This window comes from Procambarus clarkii, chromosome 46 (genome assembly GCF_040958095.1).
Source record: "Procambarus clarkii isolate CNS0578487 chromosome 46, FALCON_Pclarkii_2.0, whole genome shotgun sequence".
Classification (NCBI taxonomy): Eukaryota; Metazoa; Arthropoda; class Malacostraca; order Decapoda; family Cambaridae; genus Procambarus; species Procambarus clarkii.
In genome coordinates, this window is record NC_091195.1 from 13,669,422 (window position 1) to 13,691,854 (window position 22,433).

General features: G+C 53.2%; 1 protein-coding gene across 1 annotated transcript in view; it reads left to right on the forward strand.

The window, feature by feature from the left end:
- The window catches only part of LOC138350647 (uncharacterized), a 44,021-nt gene extending 26,270 nt beyond the window's left edge, over positions 1–17,751 (forward strand). Inside the window, exon 3 of the mRNA XM_069301704.1 lies at positions 15,846–17,751. Coding sequence (XP_069157805.1) covers positions 15,846–16,108 — 263 coding nt within the window. The 3' untranslated portion in view covers positions 16,109–17,751. The remainder of the gene's footprint in view (positions 1–15,845) is intronic.
- Positions 17,752–22,433: the final 4,682 nt, after the last annotated feature.

The following is a 22,433-nucleotide window of genomic DNA, read 5'->3' on the forward strand; positions in this document are numbered from 1 at the left end:
ATGGAGAGTGGTGTGTGACAGTGGTGGAGAGTGGTGTGTGACAGTGATGGAGAGTGGTGTGTGTCAGTGTTGGAGAATGGTGTGTGACAGTGGTGGAGAGTGGTGTGTGACAGTGATGGAGAGTGGTGTGTGACAGTGGTGGAGAGTGGTGTGTGACAGTGGTGGAGAGTGGTGAGGGGCAGTGGTGGAGAGTGGTGTGTGGCAGTGGTGGAGAGTGGTGAGTGGCAGTGTTGGAGAGTAGTGTGTGGCAGTGTTGGAGAGTGGTGTGTGACAGTGTTGGAGAGTGGTGAGTGACAGTGGTGGAGAGTGGTGAGTGACAGTGGTAGAGAGTGGTGTGTGGCAGTGGTGGAGAGTGGTGAGTGGCAGTGTTGGAGAGTAGTGTGTGGCAGTGTTGGAGAGTGGTGTGTGACAGTGGTGGAGAGTGGTATGTGACAGTGGTGGAGAGTGGTGTGTGACAGTGGTAGAGAGTGGTGTGTGACAGTGGTGGAGAGTGGCGTGTGGCAGTGGTGGAGAGTGGTGAGGGGCAGTGGTGGAGAGTGGTGTGTGGCAGTGGTGGAGAGTGGTGAGTGGCAGTTGTGGAGAGTGGTGAGTGGCAGTTGTGGAGAGTGGTGTGTGAGTGGTGGAGAGTGGTGTGTGGCAGTGATAGAGAGTGGTGTGTGACAGTGATAGAGAGTGGTGTGTGACAGTGGTGGAGAGTGGTGTGTAGCAGTGGTGGGGAGTGGTGTGTGGCAGTGGTGGAGAGTGGTGTGTAGCAGTGGTGGGGAGTGGTGTGTGGCAGTGGTGGAGAGTGGTGTGTAGCAGTGGTGGGGAGTGGTGTGTGGCAGTGGTGGAGAGTGGTGTGTAGCAGTGGTGGGGAGTGTTGTGTGGCAGGGGTGGAGAGTGGTGTGTGACAGTGGTGGAGAGTGGTGTGTAGCAGTGGTGGGGAGTGGTGTGTGACAGTGGTGGAGAGTGGTGTGTAGCAGTGGTGGGGAGTGGTGTGTGGCAGTGGTGGAGAGTGGTGTGTAGCAGTGCTGGGGAGTGGTGTGTGGCAGTGGTGGAGAGTGGTGTGTAGCAGTGGTGGAGAGTGGTGTGTGACAGTGGTGTAGAGTGGTGTGTGACAGTGATAGAGAGTGGTGTGTGGCAGTGGTGGAGAGTGGTGTGTGACAGTGGTGGAGAGTGGTGCGTGACAGTGGTGGAGAGTGGTGTGTAGCAGTGGTGGGGAGTGGTGTGTGACAGTGGTGTAGAGTGGTGTGTAGCAGTGGTGGGGAGTGGTGTGTGGCAGTGGTGGAGAGTGGTGTGTGACAGTGATAGAGAGTGGTGTGTGGCAGTGGTGGAGAGTAGTGTGTAGCAGTGGTGGAGAGTGGTGTGTAGCAGTGGTGGGGAGTGGTGTGTGGCAGTGGTGGAGAGTGGTGTGTGACAGTGATAGAGAGTGGTGTGTGGAATTGGTGGAGAGTGGTGTGTGACAGTGGTGGAGAGTGGTGTGTGGCAGTGGTGGAGAGTGGTGTGTGACAGTGGTGGAGAGTGGTGTGTGACAGTGGTGGAGATTGGTGTGTGAGTTGTGGAGAGTGGTGAGTGGCAGTGGTGGAGAGTGGTGTGTGAGTGGTGGAGAGTGGTGAGGGGGCATTAATGGAGAGTGGTGTGTGAGAGTGGTGGAGAGTGGTGTGTGAGTGGTGGAGAGTGGTGTGTGAGTGGTGGAGAGTGGTGTGTGAGTGGTGGAGAGTGGTGTGTGAGTGGTGGAGAGTGGTGTGTGAGTGGTGGAGAGTGGTGTGTGAGTGGTGGAGAGTGGTGTGTGACAGTGGTGGAGAGTGGTGTGTGACAGTGATGGAGAGTGGTGTGTGACAGTGGTGGAGAGTGGTGTGTGACAGTGGTGGAGAGTGGTGTGTGACAGTGATGGAGAGTGGTGTGTGACAGTGGTGGAGAGTGGTGTGTGACAGTGGTGGAGAGTGGTGAGGGGCAGTGGTGGAGAGTGGTGTGTGGCAGTGGTGGAGAGTGGTGAGTGGCAGTGTTGGAGAGTAGTGTGTGGCAGTGTTGGAGAGTGGTGTGTGACAGTGTTGGAGAGTGGTGAGTGACAGTGGTGGAGAGTGGTGAGTGACAGTGGTAGAGAGTGGTGTGTGGCAGTGGTGGAGAGTGGTGAGTGGCAGTGTTGGAGAGTAGTGTGTGGCAGTGTTGGAGAGTGGTGTGTGACAGTGGTGGAGAGTGGTATGTGACAGTGGTGGAGAGTGGTGTGTGACAGTGGTAGAGAGTGGTGTGTGATAGTGGTGGAGAGTGGCGTGTGGCAGTGGTGGAGAGTGGTGAGGGGCAGTGGTGGAGAGTGGTGAGTGGCAGTTGTGGAGAGTGGTGTGTGAGTGGTGGAGAGTGGTGTGTGGCAGTGATAGAGAGTGGTGTGTGACAGTGATAGAGAGTGGTGTGTGACAGTGGTGGAGAGTGGTGTGTAGCAGTGGTGGGGAGTGGTGTGTGGCAGTGGTGGAGAGTGGTGTGTAGCAGTGGTGGGGAGTGGTGTGTGGCAGTGGTGGAGAGTGGTGTGTAGCAGTGGTGGGGAGTGGTGTGTGGCAGTGGTGGAGAGTGGTGTGTAGCAGTGGTGGGGAGTGTTGTGTGGCAGGGGTGGAGAGTGGTGTGTGACAGTGGTGGAGAGTGGTGTGTAGCAGTGGTGGGGAGTGGTGTGTGACAGTGGTGGAGAGTGGTGTGTAGCAGTGGTGGGGAGTGGTGTGTGGCAGTGGTGGAGAGTGGTGTGTAGCAGTGCTGGGGAGTGGTGTGTGGCAGTGGTGGAGAGTGGTGTGTAGCAGTGGTGGAGAGTGGTGTGTGACAGTGGTGTAGAGTGGTGTGTGACAGTGATAGAGAGTGGTGTGTGGCAGTGGTGGAGAGTGGTGTGTGACAGTGGTGGAGAGTGGTGTGTGACAGTGGTGGAGAGTGGTGTGTAGCAGTGGTGGGGAGTGGTGTGTGACAGTGGTGTAGAGTGGTGTGTAGCAGTGGTGGGGAGTGGTGTGTGGCAGTGGTGGAGAGTGGTGTGTGACAGTGATAGAGAGTGGTGTGTGGCAGTGGTGGAGAGTAGTGTGTAGCAGTGGTGGAGAGTGGTGTGTAGCAGTGGTGGGGAGTGGTGTGTGGCAGTGGTGGAGAGTGGTGTGTGACAGTGATAGAGAGTGGTGTGTGGCAGTGGTGGAGAGTAGTGTGTAGCAGTGGTGGAGAGTGGTGTGTAGCAGTGGTGGAGAGTGGTGTGTGAAATTGGTGGAGAGTGGTGTGTGACAATGGTGGAGAGTGGTGTGTGGCAGTGGTGTGTAACAGTGGTGGAGATTGGTGTGTGAGTTGTGGAGAGTGGTGAGTGGCAGTGGTGGAGAGTGGTGTGTGAGTGGTGGAGAGTGGTGAGGGGGCATTAATGGAGAGTGGTGTGTGAGAGTGGTGGAGAGTGGTGTGTGAGTGGTGGAGAGTGGTGTGTGAGTGGTGGAGAGTGGTGTGTGAGTGGTGGAGAGTGGTGTGTGAGTGGTGGAGAGTGGTGTGTGAGTGGTGGAGAGTGGTGTGTGAGTGGTGGAGAGTGGTGTGTGAGTGGTGGAGAGTGGTGTGTGAGTGGTGGAGAGTGGTGTGACAGTGGTGGAGAGTGGTGTGTGAGTGGTGGAGAGTGGTGAGGGGGCATTAATGGAGAGTGGTGTGTGAGAGTGGTGGAGAGTGGTGTGTGAGTGGTGGAGAGTGGTGAGGGGGCATTAATGGAGAGTGGTGTGTGGCAGTAGTGGAGAGTGAGGGGCAGTGGTGGAGAGTGTTGAGGAGCAGTGGTGGAGAGTGGTGTGTAGCAGTGGTGGGGAGTGGAGTGTGGCAGTGGTGGAGAGTGGTGTGTGACAGTGGTGGAGAGTGTTGAGGGGCAGTGGTGGAGAGTGGTGTGTGGCTGTGGTGGGGAGTGGTGTGTGGCAGTGGCGGAGAGTGGTGAGTGACAGTGGTGGAGAGTGGTGAGTGACAGTGGTGGAGAGTGGTGTGTGGCAGTGGTGGAGAGTGGTGTGTAACAGTGGTGGAGAGTGGTGAGTGACAGTGGTGGAGAGTGGTGTGTGGCAGTGGTGGAGAGGGTTGAGTGGCAGTGGTGGAGAGTGGTGAGAAGCAGTGGTGGAGAGTTGTGTGTGAGTTGTGGAGAGTGGTGAGTGGCAGTGGTGGAGAGTGGTATGTGGCAGTGGTGGAGAGGGGTGAGTGGCAGTGGTGAAGAGTGGTGTGTGGCAGTGGTGGAGAGGGGTGAGTGGCAGTGGTGGAGAGTGGTGAGTGGTAGTGGTGGAGAGTGGTGTGTGAGTGGTGGAGAATTGTGTGTGAGTGGTGGAGAGAGGTGAGTGGCAGTGGTGGAGAGTGGTGAGTGGCAGTGGTGAAGAGTGGTGAGTGGCAGTGGTGGAGAGTGGTGTGTGAGTGGTGGAGAGAGGTGAGTAGCAGTGGTGGAGAGTGGTATGAGGCAGTGATGGAGAGTGGTGTGTGGCAGTGGTGGAGAGTGGTGTGTGGCTGAGGTGGAGAGTGTGTGTGGCAGTGCTGGAGAGTGGTGAGTGGCAGTGGTGGAGAGTGGTGAGTGGCAGTGGTTTAGAGTGGTGTGTGAGTGGTGGAGAGTGGTGTGTGACAGTGGTGGAGAGTGGTGTGTGACAGTGGTGGAGAGTGGTGAGTGACAGTGGTGGAGAGTGGTGAGTGACAGTGGTAGAGAGTGGTGTGTGGCAGTGGTGGAGAGTGGTGAGTGACAGTGGTGGAGAGTGGTGAGTGACAGTGGTAGAGAGTGGTGTGTGGCAGTGGTGGAGAGTGGTGAGTGGCAGTGTTGGAGAGTAGTGTGTGGCAGTGTTGGAGAGTGGTGTGTGACAGTGGTGGAGAGTGGTATGTGACAGTGGTGGAGAGTGGTGTGTGACAGTGGTAGAGAGTGGTGTGTGACAGTGGTGGAGAGTGGTGTGTGACAGTGGTGGAGAGTGGTGTGTGGCAGTGGTGGAGAGTGGTGTGTGACAGTGGTGGAGAGTGGTGTGTGACTGTGGTGGAGAGTGGTGTGTGACAGTGGTGGAGAGTAGTGTGTGACAGTGGTAGAGAGTGGTGTGTGACAGTGGTGGAGAGTGGTGTGTGGCAGTGGTGGAGAGTGGTGTGTGACAGTGGTGGAGAGTGGTGTGTGACTGTGGTGGAGAGTGGTGTGTGACAGTGGTGGAGAGTAGTGTGTGACAGTGGTAGAGAGTGGTGTGTGACTGTGGTGGAGAGTGGTGTGTGACAGTGATGGAGAGTGGTGAAGGGCAGTGGTGGAGAGTGGTGAGGGGCAGTGGTGGAGAGTGGTGAGGGGCAGTGATGGAGAGTGGTATGTGACAGTGGTGGAGAGTGGTATGTGACAGTGGTGGGGAGTGGTGTGTGACAGTGGTGGGGAGTGGTTTGTGGCAGTGGTGGAGAGTGGTGTGTGACAGTGATGGAGAGTGGTGTGTGACAGTGATGGAGAGTGGTGAGTGGCAGTGTTGGAGAGTAGTGTGTGGCAGTGTTGGAGAGTGGTATGTGACAGTGATGGAGAGTGGTGTGTGACAGTGGTGGAGAGTGGTGTGTGACAGTTGTGGAGAGTGGTGTGTGACAGTGGTGGAGAGTGGTGTGTGACAGTAGTGGAGAGTGGTGTGAGGCAGTGGTGGGGAGTGGTGTGTGGCAGTGATGGAGAGTGGTGTGTGGCAGTGGTGGAGAGTGGTGTGTGACAGTGGTGGAGAGTGGTGTGTGACAGTGGTGGAGAGTGGTGTGTGGCAGTGGAGGAGAGTGGTGTGTGGCAGTGGTGGAGAGTGGTGAGTGACAGTGGTGGAGAGTGGTGTGTGACAGTGGTGGAGAGTGGTGTGCGGCAGTGATGGAGAGTGGTGAAGGGCAGTGATGGAGAGTGGTGAAGGGCAGTGGTGGAGAGTGGTGAGGGGCAGTGGTGGAGAGTGGTGAGGGGCAGTGATGGAGAGTGGTTTGTGGCAGTGGTGGAGAGTGGTGTGTGGCAGTGGTGGGGAGTGGTGTGTGACAGTGGTGGGGAGTGGTTTGTGGCAGTGGTGGAGAGTGGTGTGTGACAGTGATGGAGAGTGGTGTGTGACAGTGATGGAGAGTGGTGAGTGGCAGTGTTGGAGAGTAGTGTGTGGCAGTGTTGGAGAGTGGTGAAGGGCAGTGGTGGAGAGTGGTGAGGGGCAGTGGTGGAGAGTGGTGAGGGGCAGTGATGGAGAGTGGTATGTGACAGTGGTGGAGAGTGGTATGTGACAGTGGTGGGGAGTGGTGTGTGACAGTGGTGGGGAGTGGTTTGTGGCAGTGGTGGAGAGTGGTGTGTGACAGTGATGGAGAGTGGTGTGTGACAGTGATGGAGAGTGGTGAGTGGCAGTGTTGGAGAGTAGTGTGTGGCAGTGTTGGAGAGTGGTATGTGACAGTGATGGAGAGTGGTGTGTGACAGTGGTGGAGAGTGGTGTGTGACAGTTGTGGAGAGTGGTGTGTGGCAGTGTTGGAGAGTGGTGTGTGACAGTGTTGGAGAGTGGTGAGTGACAGTGGTGGAGAGTGGTGAGTGACAGTGGTAGAGAGTGGTGTGTGGCAGTGGTGGAGAGTGGTGAGTGGCAGTGTTGGAGAGTAGTGTGTGGCAGTGTTGGAGAGTGGTGTGTGACAGTGGTGGAGAGTGGTATGTGACAGTGGTGGAGAGTGGTGTGTGACAGTGGTAGAGAGTGGTGTGTGACAGTGGTGGAGAGTGGTGTGTGACAGTGGTGGAGAGTGGTGTGTGGCAGTGGTGGAGAGTGGTGTGTGACAGTGGTGGAGAGTGGTGTGTGACTGTGGTGGAGAGTGGTGTGTGACAGTGGAGGAGAGTAGTGTGTGACAGTGGTAGAGAGTGGTGTGTGACAGTGGTGGAGAGTGGTGTGTGGCAGTGGTGGAGAGTGGTGTGTGACAGTGGTGGAGAGTGGTGTGTGACTGTGGTGGAGAGTGGTGTGTGACAGTGGTGGAGAGTAGTGTGTGACAGTGGTAGAGAGTGGTGTGTGACTGTGGTGGAGAGTGGTGTGTGACAGTGATGGAGAGTGGTGAAGGGCAGTGGTGGAGAGTGGTGAGGGGCAGTGGTGGAGAGTGGTGAGGGGCAGTGATGGAGAGTGGTATGTGACAGTGGTGGAGAGTGGTATGTGACAGTGGTGGGGAGTGGTGTGTGACAGTGGTGGGGAGTGGTTTGTGGCAGTGGTGGAGAGTGGTGTGTGACAGTGATGGAGAGTGGTGTGTGACAGTGATGGAGAGTGGTGAGTGGCAGTGTTGGAGAGTAGTGTGTGGCAGTGTTGGAGAGTGGTATGTGACAGTGATGGAGAGTGGTGTGTGACAGTGGTGGAGAGTGGTGTGTGACAGTTGTGGAGAGTGGTGTGTGACAGTGGTGGAGAGTGGTGTGTGACAGTGGTGGAGAGTGGTGTGAGGCAGTGGTGGGGAGTGGTGTGTGGCAGTGATGGAGAGTGGTGTGTGGCAGTGGTGGAGAGTGGTGTGTGACAGTGGTGGAGAGTGGTGTGTGACAGTGGTGGAGAGTGGTGTGTGGCAGTGGAGGAGAGTGGTGTGTGGCAGTGGTGGAGAGTGGTGAGTGACAGTGGTGGAGAGTGGTGTGTGACAGTGGTGGAGAGTGGTGTGCGGCAGTGATGGAGAGTGGTGAAGGGCAGTGATGGAGAGTGGTGAAGGGCAGTGGTGGAGAGTGGTGAGGGGCAGTGGTGGAGAGTGGTGGGGGGCAGTGATGGAGAGTGGTTTGTGGCAGTGGTGGAGAGTGGTGTGTGACAGTGGTGGAGAGTGGTGTGCGGCAGTGATGGAGAGTGGTGAAGGGCAGTGATGGAGAGTGGTGAAGGGCAGTGGTGGAGAGTGGTGAGGGGCAGTGGTGGAGAGTGGTGAGGGGCAGTGATGGAGAGTGGTTTGTGGCAGTGGTGGAGAGTGGTGTGTGACAGTGGTGGAGAGTGGTGAGTGACAGTGGTGGAGAGTGGTGAAGGGCAGTGATGGAGAGTGGTGAAGGGCAGTGGTGGAGAGTGGTGAGGGGCAGTGGTGGAGAGTGGTGAGTGGCAGTTGTGGAGAGTGGTGTGTGACAGTGGTGGAGAGTGGTGAGTGGCAGTGGTGGAGAGTGTTGTGTGACAGTGGTGGAGAGTGGTGAGTGACAGTGGTGGAGAGTGGTGAGTGGCAGTGGTGGAGAGTAGTGAGTGGCAGTTGTGGAGAGTGGTGAGTGGCAGTGGTGGAGAGTGGTTCATGACAGTGGTGGAGAGTGGTGAGGGGCAGTGATGGAGAGTGGTGTGTGGTAGTGGTGGAGGGTGGTGTGTGACAGTGGTGGAGAGTGGTGAGTGACAGTGGTGGAGAGTGGTGACTGGCAGTGGTGGAGAGTGGTGAGTGGCAGTGGTGGAGAGTGGTGAGTGACAGTGGTGGAGAGTGGTGAGTGGCAGTGGTGGAGAGTGGTGAGTGGCAGTGGTGGAGAGTGTTGTGTGACAGTGGTGGAGAGTGGTGAGTGACAGTGGTGGAGAGTGGTGTGTGACAGTGTTAGAGAGTGGTGTGTGACAGTGGTGGAGAGTGGTGAGTGACAGTGGTGGAGAGTGGTGTGTGGCAGTGGTGGAGAGTGGTGTGTGACAGTGGTGGAGAGTGGTGTGTGGCAGTGGTGGAGAGTGGTAGTGATACTACCCTCCTCCTCTGCACCACTACCCTGCTCCTCTGCACCACTACCCTCCTCCTCTGCACTACTACCCTCCTCCTCCTCTGCACCACTACCCTCCTCCTCCTCCTCCTCCACACCACTACCCTCCTCCTCCTCCTCCACACCACTACCCTCCTCCTACTCTGCACCACTACTCTCCTCCTCCTCTGCACCACTACCCTGCTCCTCCTCTGCACCACTACCCTCCTCCTCTTCACCACTACCCTGCTCCTCTGCACCACTACCCTCCTCCTCTTCACCACTACCCTGCTCCTCTGTACCACTACCCTCCTCCTCCTCTTCACCACTACCCTCCTCCTCCTCTGCACCACTACCCTCCTCCTCTTCACCACTACCCTACTCCTCCTCTTCACCACTACCCTCCTCCGCCTCCTTTGCACCACTACCCTCCTCCTCCTCTGCACCACTTCCCTCCTCCTCTGCACCACCACCCTCCTCCTCTGCACCACTACCCTCCTCCTCCTCTTCACCACTACCCTCCTCCTCCTCTGCACCACTACCCTCCTCCTCTGCACCACTACCCTCCTTCTCCTCTGCATCACTACCCTCCTCCTCCTCTGTACCAATACCCTCCTCCTCTGCACCACTACCCTCCTCCTCCTCTGTACCACTACCCGCCTCCTCCGCACCACTACCCTCCTCCTCCTCTGCACCACTACCCTCCTCCTCCTCTGCACCACTACCCTCCTCCTCCTCTGCACCACTACCCTCCTCCTCCTCTGCAACACTACCCTCCTCCTCTTCTGCACCACTACCCTCCTCTTCCTCTGCACCACTACCCTCCTCCTCTGCACCACTACCCTCCTCCTCCTCTGCACCACTACCCTCCTCCTCCTCTGCACCACTACCCTCCTCCTCCTCTGCACCACTACCCTCCTCCTCTGCACCACTACCCTCCTCTTCCTCTTCACCACTACCCTCCTTCTCCTCCTCCTCTGCACTACTACCCTCCTCCTCCTCTGCACCACTACCCTCCTCCTCTTCTGCACCACTACCCTCCTCCTCCTCTGCACCACTACCCTCCTCCTCCTCTGCATCACTACCCTTCTCTTCCTCTGCATCACTACCCTCCTTCTCCTCCTCCTCTGCACTACTACCCTCCTCCTCCTCTGCACCACTACCCTCATCTTCCTCTGCACCACTACCCTCCTCCTCATCCTCCTCCTCCTCCTCTGCACCACTACCCTCCTCCTCCTCCGCACCACTACCCTCCTCCTCCTCTGCACCACTACCCTCCTCCTCCTCCTCCTCCACACCACTACCCTCCTCCTACTCTGCACCACTACTCTCCTCCTCCTCTGCACCACTACCCTGCTCCTCCTCTGCACCACTACCCTCCTCCTCTTCACCACTACCCTGCTCCTATGCACCACTACCCTCCTCCTCTTCACCACTACCCTGCTCCTCTGCACCACTACCCTCCTCCTCTTCACCACTACCCTCCTCCTCTTCACCACTACCCTCCTCCTCCTCTGCACCACTACCCTCCTCCTCTTCACCACTACCCTACTCCTCCTCTTCACCACTACCCTCATCCGCCTCCTTTGCACCACTACCCTCCTCCTCCTCTGCACCACTTCCCTCCTCCTCTGCACCACCACCCTCCTCCTCTGCACCACTACCCTCCTCCTCCTCTTCACCACTACCCTCCTCCTCCACTGCACCACTTCCCTCCTCCTCTGCACCACTACCCTCTTCCTCTGCACCACTACCCTCCTCCTCCTCTGCACCACTACCCTCCTCCTCCTCTTCACCACTACCCTCCTCCTCCTCTGCACCACTTCCCTCCTCCTCTGCACCACTACCCTCTTCCTCTGCACCACTACCCTCCTCCTCCTCTGCACCACTACCCTCCTCCTCCTCTTCACCACTACCCTCCTCCTCCTCTGCACCACTTCCCTCCTCCTCTGCACCACCACCCTCCTCCTCTGCACCACTACCCTCCTCCTCCTCTTCACCACTACCCTCCTCCTCCTCTGCACCACTTCCCTCCTCCTCTGCACCACTACCCTCCTATTCCTCTGCACCACTACCCTCCTTCTCCTCCTCCTCCTCTGCACCACTACCTTCCTCCTCCTCTGCACCATTACCCTCCTCCTCCTCTGCACCACTACCCTCCTCCTCCTCTGCATCACAACCCTTCTCTTCCTCTGCATCACTACCCTCCTTCTCCTCCTCCTCTGCACTACTACCCTCCTCCTCCTCTGCACCACTACCCTCATCTTCCTCTGCACCACTACCCTCCTCCTCCTCCTCCTCCTCCTCCTCTGCACCACTACCCTCCTCTTCCTCTGCACCACTACCCTCCTCCTCTTCTGCACCACTACCCTCCTCCTCTGCACCACTACCCTCATCCTCTGCATCACTACCCTCCTCCTCCTCTGCACCACTACCCTCCTCCTCCTCTGCACAACTACCCTCCTCCTTCTCTGCATCACTACCCTCCTCCTCTGCACCACTACTCTCATCCTCCTATGCACAACTACCTTCCTCTTCCTCTGCACTACTACCCTCCTCCTCCTCTGCACCACTACCCTCCTCTTCCTCTGCACAACTACCTTCCTCTTCCTCTGCACCACTACCCTCCTCTTCTGCACCACTACCCTCCTCCTCCTCCTCCTCTGCACCACTACCCTCCTCCTCCTCTGCACCACTACCCTCCTCCTCCTCTGCACCACTACCCCCCTCCTCCTCTGCACCACTACCCTCCTCATCTGCACCACTACCCTCATCCTCCTATGCACCACTACCATCCTCCTCCTCCGCACCACTACCCTCCTCCTCTGCACCAATACCTTCCTCCTCTGCATCACTACCCTCCTCCTCCTCCTCCTCTGCGCCACTACCCTCCACCTCTGCACCACTACCCTCCTCCTTCTCTGCACCACTACCCTCCTCTTCCTCTGCACAACTACCTTCATCTTCCTCTGCACCACTACCCTCCTCCTCTTCTGCACCACTACCCTCCTCCTCCTCTGCACCACTACCCTCCTCCTCCTCTGCACCACTTCCCTCCTCCTCTGCACCACCACCCTCCTCCTCTGCACCACTACCCTCCTCCTCCTCTTCACCACTACCCTCCTCCTCCTCTGCACCACTTCCCTCCTCCTCTGCACCACTACCCTCTTCCTCTGCACCACTACCCTCCTCCTCCTCTGCACCACTACCCTCCTCCTCCTCTTCACCACTACCCTCCTCCTCCTCTGCACCACTTCCCTCCTCCTCTGCACCACTACCCTCTTCCTCTGCACCACTACCCTCCTCCTCCTCTGCACCACTACCCTCCTCCTCCTCTTCACCACTACCCTCCTCCTCCTCTGCACCACTTCCCTCCTCCTCTGCACCACCACCCTCCTCCTCTGCACCACTACCCTCCTCCTCCTCTTCACCACTACCCTCCTCCTCCTCTGCACCACTTCCCTCCTCCTCTGCACCACTACCCTCCTATTCCTCTGCACCACTACCCTCCTTCTCCTCCTCCTCCTCTGCACCACTACCCTCCTCCTCCTCTGCACCATTACCCTCCTCCTCCTCTGCACCACTACCCTCCTCCTCCTCTGCATCACTACCCTTCTCTTCCTCTGCATCACTACCCTCCTTCTCCTCCTCCTCTGCACTACTACCCTCCTCTTCCTCTGCACCACTACCCTCATCTTCCTCTGCACCACTACCCTCCTCCTCCTCCTCCTCCTCCTCCTCTGCACCACTACCCTCCTCTTCCTCTGCACCACTACCCTCCTCCTCTTCTGCACCACTACCCTCCTCCTCTGCACCACTACCCTCATCCTCTGCATCACTACCCTCCTCCTCCTCTGCACCACTACCCTCCTCCTCCTCTGCACAACTACCCTCCTCCTTCTCTGCATCACTACCCTCCTCCTCTGCACCACTACTCTCATCCTCCTATGCACAACTACCTTCCTCTTCCTCTGCACTACTACCCTCCTCCTCCTCTGCACCACTACCCTCCTCTTCCTCTGCACAACTACCTTCCTCTTCCTCTGCACCACTACCCTCCTCTTCTGCACCACTACCCTCCTCCTCCTCCTCCTCTGCACCACTACCCTCCTCCTCCTCTGCACCACTACCCTCCTCCTCCTCTGCACCACTACCCCCCTCCTCCTCTGCACCACTACCCTCCTCATCTGCACCACTACCCTCATCCTCCTATGCACCACTACCCTCCTCCTCCTCCGCACCACTACCCTCCTCCTCTGCACCAATACCTTCCTCCTCTGCATCACTACCCTCCTCCTCCTCCTCTGCGCCACTACCCTCCACCTCTGCACCACTACCCTCCTCCTTCTCTGCACCACTACCCTCCTCTTCCTCTGCACAACTACCTTCATCTTCCTCTGCACCACTACCCTCCTCCTCTTCTGCACCACTACCCTCCTCCTCCTCTGCACCACTACCCTCCTCCTCCTCTGCACCACTTCCCTCCTCCTCCGCACCGCTACCCTCCTCCTCTTCTGCAGCACTACCCTCGTCCTCCTCTGCACCACTACCCTCCTTCTCCTCTGCACCACTACCCTCCTCCTTTGCACCACTACCCTCCTCCTCCTCTGCACCACTACCCTCCTCCTCTGCACCACTACCCTCCTCTTCTGCACCACTACCCTCCTCTTCCTCTGCACCACTACCCTCATCCTCCTCTGCACCACAACCCTCCTCCTCCTCTGCACCACTACCCTATTCTTCTGCACCACTACCCTCCTCCTTTGCACCACTACCCTCCTCCTCCTCTGCACCAATACCTTCCTCCTCTGCATCACTACCCTCCTCCTCCTCCTCTGCACCACTACCCTCCTAATCTGCACCACTACCCTCCTCCTCCTCTGCACCACTACCCTCCTCCTCCTCTGCACCACTACCCTCCTCCTCCTCCTCTGCACCACTACCCTCCTCCTCCTCCTCTGCACCACTACCCTCCTCCTCCTCTGCACCACTACCCTCCTCCTCCTCTGCACCACTACTCTCCTCCTCTGCACCACTACCCTCCTCCTCCTCTGCACCACTACTCTCCTCCTTTGCACCACTACCCTCCTCCTCTGCATCACTACCCTCCTCCTCCTCCTCTGCAACTCTACAATTCTCCTCCTCGTTAAGAGATGGGTGTGAGGTGTAGCCAGGTGTGGGCTTCAGTTTTCACTTCTATCTACAGGTGTGGTTGGTGAGGGTAGCCAGGTGTGAGCTGCAATGTTCCCACTCATCTACAGGTGTGGGTGGGGAGAGTTGCCAGGTGTGAGCTGCAATGTTCCATCTCATCTACAGGTGTGGGTGTGGAGAGTTGCCAGGTGTGAGCTGCAATGTTCCCTCTCATCTACAGGTGTGGGTGGGGAGAGTTGCCAGGTGTGAGCTGCAATGTTCCCTCTCATCTACAGGTGTGGGTGTGGAGAGTTGCCAGGTGTGAGCTGCAATGTTCCCTCTCATCTACAGGTGTGGGTGGGGAGAGTTGCCAGGTGTGAGCTGCAATGTTCCCTCTCATCTACAGGTGTGGGTGTGGAGAGTTGCCAGGTGTGAGCTGCAATGTTCCCTCTCATCTACAGGTGTGGGTGGGGAGAGTTGCCAGGTGTGAGCTGCAATGTTCCCTCTCATCTACAGGTGTGGGTGGGGAGAGTTGCCAGGTGTGAGCTGCAATGTTCCCTCTCATCTACAGGTGTGGGTGGGGAGAGTTGCCAGGTGTGAGCTGCAATGTTCCCTCTCATCTACAGGTGTGGGTGGGGAGAGTTGCCAGGTGTGAGCTGCAATGTTCCCTCTCATCTACAGGTGTGGGTGGGGAGTTGCCAGGTGTGAGCTGCAATATTCCCTCTCATCTACAGGTGTGGGTGTGGAGAGTTGCCAGGTGTGAGCTGCAATGTTCCCTCTCATCTACAGGTGTGGGTGGGGAGAGTTGCCAGGTGTGAGCTGCAATGTTCCCTCTCATCTACAGGTGTGGGTGGGGAGAGTTGCCAGGTGTGAGCTACAATGTTCCCTCTCATCTACAGGTGTGGGTGGGGAGAGTTGCCAGGTGTGAGCTGCAATGTTCCCTCTCATCTACAGGTGTGGGTGGGGAGAGTTGCCAGGTGTGAGCTGCAATGTTCCCTCTCATCTACAGGTGTGGGTGGGGAGAGTTGCCAGGTGTGAGCTGAAATGTTCCCTCTCATCTACAGGTGTGGGTGGGGAGAGTTGCCAGGTGTGAGCTGCAATGTTCCCTCTCATCTACAGGTGTGGGTGGGGAGAGTTGCCAGGTGTGAGCTGCAATATTCCCTCTCATCTACAGGTGTGGGTGTGGAGAGTTGCCAGGTGTGAGCTGCAATGTTCCCTCTCATCTACAGCTGTGGGTGTGGAGAGTTGCCAGGTGTGAGCTGCAATGTTCCCTCTCATCTACAGGTGTGGGTGGGGAGAGTTGCCAGGTGTGAGCTGCAATGTTCCCTCTCATCTACAGGTGTGGGTGGGGAGAGTTGCCAGGTGTGAGCTGCAATGTTCCCTCTCATCTACAGGTGTGGGTGGGGAGAGTTGCCAGGTGTGAGCTGCAATGTTCCCTCTCATCTACAGGTGTGGGTGGGGAGAGTTGCCAGGTGTGAGCTGCAATGTTCCCTCTCATCTACAGGTGTGGGTGGGGAGAGTTGCCAGGTGTGAGCTGCAATGTTCCCTCTCATCTACAGGTGTGGGTGGGGAGAGTTGCCAGGTGTGAGCTGCAATGTTCCCTCTCATCTACAGGTGTGGGTGGGGAGAGTTGCCAGGTGTGAGCTGCAATGTTCCCTCTCATCTACAGGTGTGGGTGGGGAGAGTTGCCAGGTGTGAGCTGCAATGTTCCCTCTCATCTACAGGTGTGGGTGGGGAGAGTTGCCAGGTGTGAGCTGCAATGTTCCCTCTCATCTACAGGTGTGGGTGTGGAGAGTTGCCAGGTGTGAGCTGCAATGTTCCCTCTCATCTACAGGTGTGGGTGTGGAGAGTTGCCAGGTGTGAGCTGCAATGTTCCCTCTCATCTACAGGTGTGGGTGGGGAGAGTTGCCAGGTGTGAGCTGCAATGTTCCCTCTCATCTACAGGTGTGGGTGTGGAGAGTTGCCAGGTGTGAGCTGCAATGTTCCCTCTCATCTACAGGTGTGGGTGGGGAGAGTTGCCAGGTGTGAGCTGCAATGTTCCCTCTCATCTACAGGTGTGGGTGGGGAGAGTTGCCAGGTGTGAGCTGCAATGTTCCCTCTCATCTACAGGTGTGGGTGGGGAGAGTTGCCAGGTGTGAGCTGCAATGTTCCCTCTCATCTACAGGTGTGGGTGTGGAGAGACTCCTGCGAGAACTTCACCGGAGGGGCGTCACTGGTGATTTCCTTTCGATTATGATCCGGTGCAGTGAGGACCGTGAGGACAGTAAGGAGAACAAGAGGTACCTCCGAGAGCTCGGTGCGTCGCTTAACAATTTTAATGATGTTTATATACGGCAGATTGTTGAGACCAGCCTCACGAGACCAATAATGTACAAGGACACATCTACGAGGAGCTGGTTGTTGAGACCTGCCTCACGAGACCAATAATGTACAAGGACACATCTACGAGGAGCTGGTTGTTGAGACCTGCCTCACGAGACCAATAATGTACAAGGACACATCTACGAGGAGCTGGTTGTTGAGACCTGCCTCACGAGACCAATAATGTACAAGGACACATCTACGAGGAGCTGGTTGTTGAGACCAGCCTCACGAGACCAATAATGTACAAGGACACATCTACGAGGAGCTGGTTGTTGAGACCAGCCTCACGAGACCAATAATGTACAAGGACACAACTACGAGGAGCTGGTTGTTGAGACCAGCCTCACGAGACCAATAATGTACAAGGACACAACTACGAGGAGCTGGTTGTTGAGACCAGCCTCACGAGACCAATAATGTACAAGGACACATCTACGAGGAGCTGGTTGTTGAGACCTGCCTCACGAGACCAATAATGTACAAGGACACATCTACGAGGAGCTGGTTGTTGAGACCTGCCTCACGAGACCAATAATGTACAAGGACACATCTACGAGGAGCTGGTTGTTGAGACCTGCCTCACGAGACCAATAATGTTCAAGGACACATCTACGAGGAGCTGGTTGTTGAGACCTGCCTCACGAGACCAATAATGTACAAGGACACATTTACGAGGAGCTGGTTGTTGAGACCTGCCTCACGAGACCAATGTAGATGTACATTATATGACAATGATTATGATGTACATCTCTCAATGAGATGATTACATCTCATCAAGTATTAGATGTACATGTGTAGATGTACAGTAATCTACAAATGTACATGTGTAGATGTACAGTAATCTACAGATGTACATGTGTAGATGTACAGTAATCTACAGATGTACATGTGTAGATGTACAGTAATCTACTGATGTACATGTGTAGATGTACAGTAATCTACAGATGTACATGTGTAGATGCACAGTAATCTACAGATGTACATGTGTAGATGTACAGTAATCTACAGATGTACATGTGTAGATGCACAGTAATCTACAGATGTACATGTGTAGATGTAGAGTAATCTACAGATGTACATGTGTAGATATACAGTAATCTACAGATGCACATGTGTAGATGTAGAGTAATCTACAGATGTACATGTGTAGATATACAGTAATCTACAGATGCACATGTGTAGATGTACAGTAATCTACAGATGTACAGTAATCTACAGATGCACATGTGTAGAGGCACAGTAATCTGCAGATGCACATGTGTAGAGGCACAGTAATCTGCAGATGCACATGTGTAGAGGCACAGTAATCTACAGATGTACATGTGTAGATGTACAGTAATCTACTGATGTACATGTGTAGATGCACAGTAATCTACAGATGTACATGTGTAGATGTACAATAATCTACTGCTGTACATGTGTAGATGTACAGTAATCTACTGATGTACATGTGTAGATGTACAGTAATCTACAGATGTACATGTGTAGATGTACAGTAATCTACAGATGTACATGTGTAGATGTACAGTAATCTACAGATGTACATGTGTAGATGTACAGTAATCTACAGATGTACATGTGTAGATGTACAGTAATCTACAGATGTACATGTGTAGATGTACAGTAATCTACAGATGTACATGTGTAGATGTACAATAATCTACTGCTGTACATGTGTAGATGTACAGTAATCTACTGATGTACATGTGTAGATGTACAGTAATCTACAGATGTACATGTGTAGATGTACAGTAATCTACAGATGTACATGTGTAGATGTACAGTAATCTACAGATGTACATGTGTAGATGTACAGTAATCTACAGATGTACATGTGTAGATGTACAGTAATCTACAGATGTACATGTGTAGATGTACAGTAATCTACAGATGTACATGTGTAGATGTACAGTAATCTACAGATGTACATGTGTAGATGTACAGTAATCTACAGATGTACATGTGTAGATGTACAGTAATCTACAGATGTACATGTGTAGATGTACAGTAATCTACAGATGTACATGTGTAGATGTACAGTAATCTACAGATGTACATAACATTGAGACGAATGTCCTCCTACATACGAGGACCTCGCTGGAACTCTTATCACTGACGGGTTTATCAAAGTTTTATCACAAGTTGGGTTTAGTAAGACATACAACAAGACCATGTGTATGTTTGTGGTTTGTATAAGTTTTTGTGTGTTGGTTGTATGATAAATATATCCAAAGGTTACTTGATCAACCGGGCTGTGACTTTAGGCTGTGAGCAGACGTGTCTAACAGCCTGGATGACCAGAGCAGCAAGCCATAGCGGCTTGGTCGGTGACCAGACCAGGAGACATGGTCGGTGACCAGACCAGCAGCCAGGAGACATGGTCGGTGACCAGAACAGCAGCCAGGAGACTTGGTCGGTGACCAGACCAGCAGCCAGGAGACATGGTCGGTGACCAGACCAGGAGACATGGTCGGTGACCAGACCAGCAGCCAGGAGACTTGGTCGGTGACCAGACCAGCAGCCAGGAGACATGGTCGGTGACCAGACCAGCAGCCAGGAGACATGGTCGGTGACCAGACCAGCAGCCAGGAGACATGGTCGGTGACCAGACCAGCAGCCAGGAGACATGGTCGGAGACCAGACCAGCAGCCAGGAGACATGGTCGGAGACCAGGGGTCATGGTCCCCAGAACGACCAACTGGTAGACTACAAGTGGGTGGTATGAATGTGTATGATGGTGGATTAAATGATTTCTTGTGTCCATTGTATTAATGAGTTGTATGCTGCAGTATTAATGAGCTTTGGTATGCTGGAGGTATGAGTGAGTTTTGGTATATTATGTAACTGTGCACTGTGTTAGATAATGTTCCAGTGGTCTGTCGGGCATTTCTCCACAGTGCTGACATTTCCTCTCATCTTCTGGAATCTGTAAGCCTATTTCCCATGAACATGGGTGTCCAAGTCTAATGCGATGAGTGTTCTTTTGTTGTTCTACCGATCCCTTTCATCAAAATAAGTGGTTTGTTGTTGGTTGAATTCTTGTATCAACTTGCAAATCTTGATGTTGCAAAGGCTGTATTGTGGTCACTGTTCATCTTCTGCATTGCTCTATTTCTAATCACTTTCTTAATATGTGATAGACTCTGTGGTATGTAAATGTCTACATTTCTTCTCTTACTTTCAAGTTTTACAGCTTCGTCTGCAGTGTCATTTGATATTATTCCCACATGACTTGGCACCCAGTTGACAAATACCCGACGGCTTTGACGTTTGAGTAATGACGTTCGATTTTACTATGCTTGTGGTATGAATGAGTTTTAGTATGCTGATGGTATGAATGAGTTTTGTTATGCTAGTGGTATGAATGAGTTTTGTTATGCTGATGGTATGAATGAGTTTTGTTATGCTAGTGGTATGAATGAGTTTTGATGCATTGGTGGTATGAATGAATTTCTGTATAATGGTAGTATGAATGAGTTTTGGTATACAAAGTTTGAATAAGTTTTGTTATATTAGAGGTATGAATGTATTATAGTATGCTGGAGGTACCTTCTTTGAGGTGGTTTCTGGGCTTTGCGTCCCCACGGCCCGGTCCTCGACCAGGCTTCCACGTTGCTGGACTGGTCAACCCGGCTGTTGGACGCGGCTGCTCGCACCCTGTCATATGAATCACAGCCTGGTTGATCAGGTATCCTTAGGAGGAGCCTATCAAGTTCTCTCTTGAACACTGTGAGGGGTCGGCTAGTTATACCCCTTATGTGTAATGGAATAGTGTAAATATAGTGGAAGGTATAGATAAGCAGCCTTCCAGTCTGTAGTGGAAGGTATAGATAAGCAGCCTTCCAGTCTGTAGTGGAAGGTATAGATAAGCAACCTTCCAGTCTGTATTGGAAGGTATAGATAAGCAGCCTTCCAGTCTGTAGTGGAAGGTATAGATAAGCAGCCTTCCAGTCTGTAGTGGAAGGTATAGATAAGCAGCCTTCCAGTTTGTAGTGGAAGGTATAGATAAGCAGCCTTCCAGTCTGTAGTGGAAGGTATAGATAAGCAGCCTTCCAGTCTGTAGTGGAAGGTATAGATAAGCAGCCTTCCAGTCTGTAGTGGAAGGTATAGATAAGCAGCCTTCCAGTCTGTAGTGGAAGGTATAGATAAGCAGCCTTCCAGTCTGTAGTGGATGGTATAGATAAGCAGCCTTCCAGTCTGTAGTGGAAGGTATAGATAAGCAGCCTTCCAGTCTGTAGTGGAAGGTATAGATAAGCAGCCTTCCAGTCTGTAGTGGAAGATATAGATAAGCAGCCTTCCAGTCTGTAGTGGAAGGTATAGATAAGCAGCCTTCCAGTCTGTAGTGGAAGGTATAGATAAGCAGCCTTCCAGTCTGTAGTGGAAGGTATAGATAAGCAGCCTTCCAGTCTGTAGTGGAAGGTATAGATAAGCAGCCTTCCAGTCTGTAGTGGAAGGTATAGATAAGCATTTGTCTCCTGATTTTATGAATAAGTTTTGGTATGTAATTGATATATTAGCATTTTCTACACTTTATTATCAATATGACTTTCTTTACTATTGTTTATTGGATCACTATTATTAGTTTTGGGTCTTTATTTGTTACGAGATCTTAGTTATTGTAACATTTTAGGGATTTTAGACATTTGGGAATTTTTGGCTGACTTTAGTCTGTCTTAACCTTATTATCCTCAAGATCAAGCAGGAGCATATATACACCTGTGTTATTGTAAGTTGCTTAATGTACAACTAAATACAGTAAGTTGCCGACTGTAACTTACAATTATGCATTAAGCAGCTTACCGTATATGCACTTTCATATTATCAGTATCCAATTGTAAACTTGCTCTAATACAGTAGGAAGCCTTTTGGGCACTTACTTTATTACAGTAAGTAACGTACTGTACAAGATCTTTTGTACAGTAAGCAGCTTACTGTTCAAGTAGTTTAATACAGTAAGTGTCCTTCTACACACTTAAATGAACAATTTCTTTAGTAAAGAAACTACCATATCTACGCCTGCTTTGATACTGTAAGTAGTACTGTACTATATTTTATATAGTAAAGTACTACAACTATTAAAGTCAATACATGCATTATTTGAAATACAGTAACATATAACTTTAAACAATATAAACACTTTTATTTGCCCTCATTTTCTAAGGCCTGTTGTTTGGAGGTATTAACTTGCTAGTGGTATATGATATGACTTTTTCAACAGAAACAGAGTAAGACAAATCCGAGTGGTAAACGTTGTCAATGGTCCTCAGGACTCTGGCCTGAGACCTGTCTTGTTTACCGTATATATAAACCACGTAGATACAACACTCAAGTGCAACATTACCATAGTTGCCAATGGTCCTCAGGACTCTGGCCTGAGACCTGTCTTGTTTAAAGTATATAAACCACGTAGATAAAAAATATATTAATTTTCTTAATAAATTAAGAAAAACTTAGTACGATACAAGAAGACTTGAGCTTTTAAAATTTAACAAAACTTTTGCATGTGCTGGTCAAAACTGTTTATGCTCAGTTTAATATTACGTTTTTTTTTTTTTTTGAGATATATACAAGAGTTGTTACATTCTTGTACAGCCACTAGTACGCGTAGCGTTTCGGGCAAGTCCTTAATCCTATGGTCCTATTGTCACGTTAAAGCATTCCAAATTACATCTATTATTGGGATACCCTGTGGCAAGATGCTGGGTGTCCCAGAGATGGCTGGGATACCCTGTGGCAAGATGCTGGGTGTCCCAGAGATGGCTGGGATACCCTGTGGCAAGATGATGGGTGTCCCAGAGATGGCTGGGATACCCTGTGGCAAGATGATGGGTGTCCCAGAGATGGCTGGGATACCCTGTGGCAAGATGCTGGGTGTCCCAGAGATGGCTGGGATACCCTGTGGCAAGATGATGGGTGTCCCAGAGATGGCTGGGATACTCTGTGGCAAGGTGCTGGGTGTCCCAGAGATGGCTGGGATACTCTGTGGCAAGATGCTGGGTGCCCCAGAGATGGCTGGGATACTCTGTGGCAAGATGCTGGGTGTCCCAGAGATGGCTGGGATACCCTGTGGCAAGATGCTGGGTGCCCCAGAGATGGCTGGGATACCCTGTGGCAAGATGCTGGGTGCCCCAGAGATGGCTGGGATACCCTGTGGCAAGATGCTGGGTGTCCCAGAGATGGCTGGGATACTCTGTGGCAAGATGCTGGGTGCCCCAGAGATGGCTGGGATACCCTGTGGCAAGATGCTGGGTGCCCCAGAGATGGCTGGGATACTCTGTGGCAAGATGCTGGGTGTCCCAGAGATGGCTGGGATACTCTGTGGCAAGATGCTGGGTGTCCCAGAGATGGCTGGGATACTCTGTTGCAGGATGCTGGGTGCCCCAGAGAT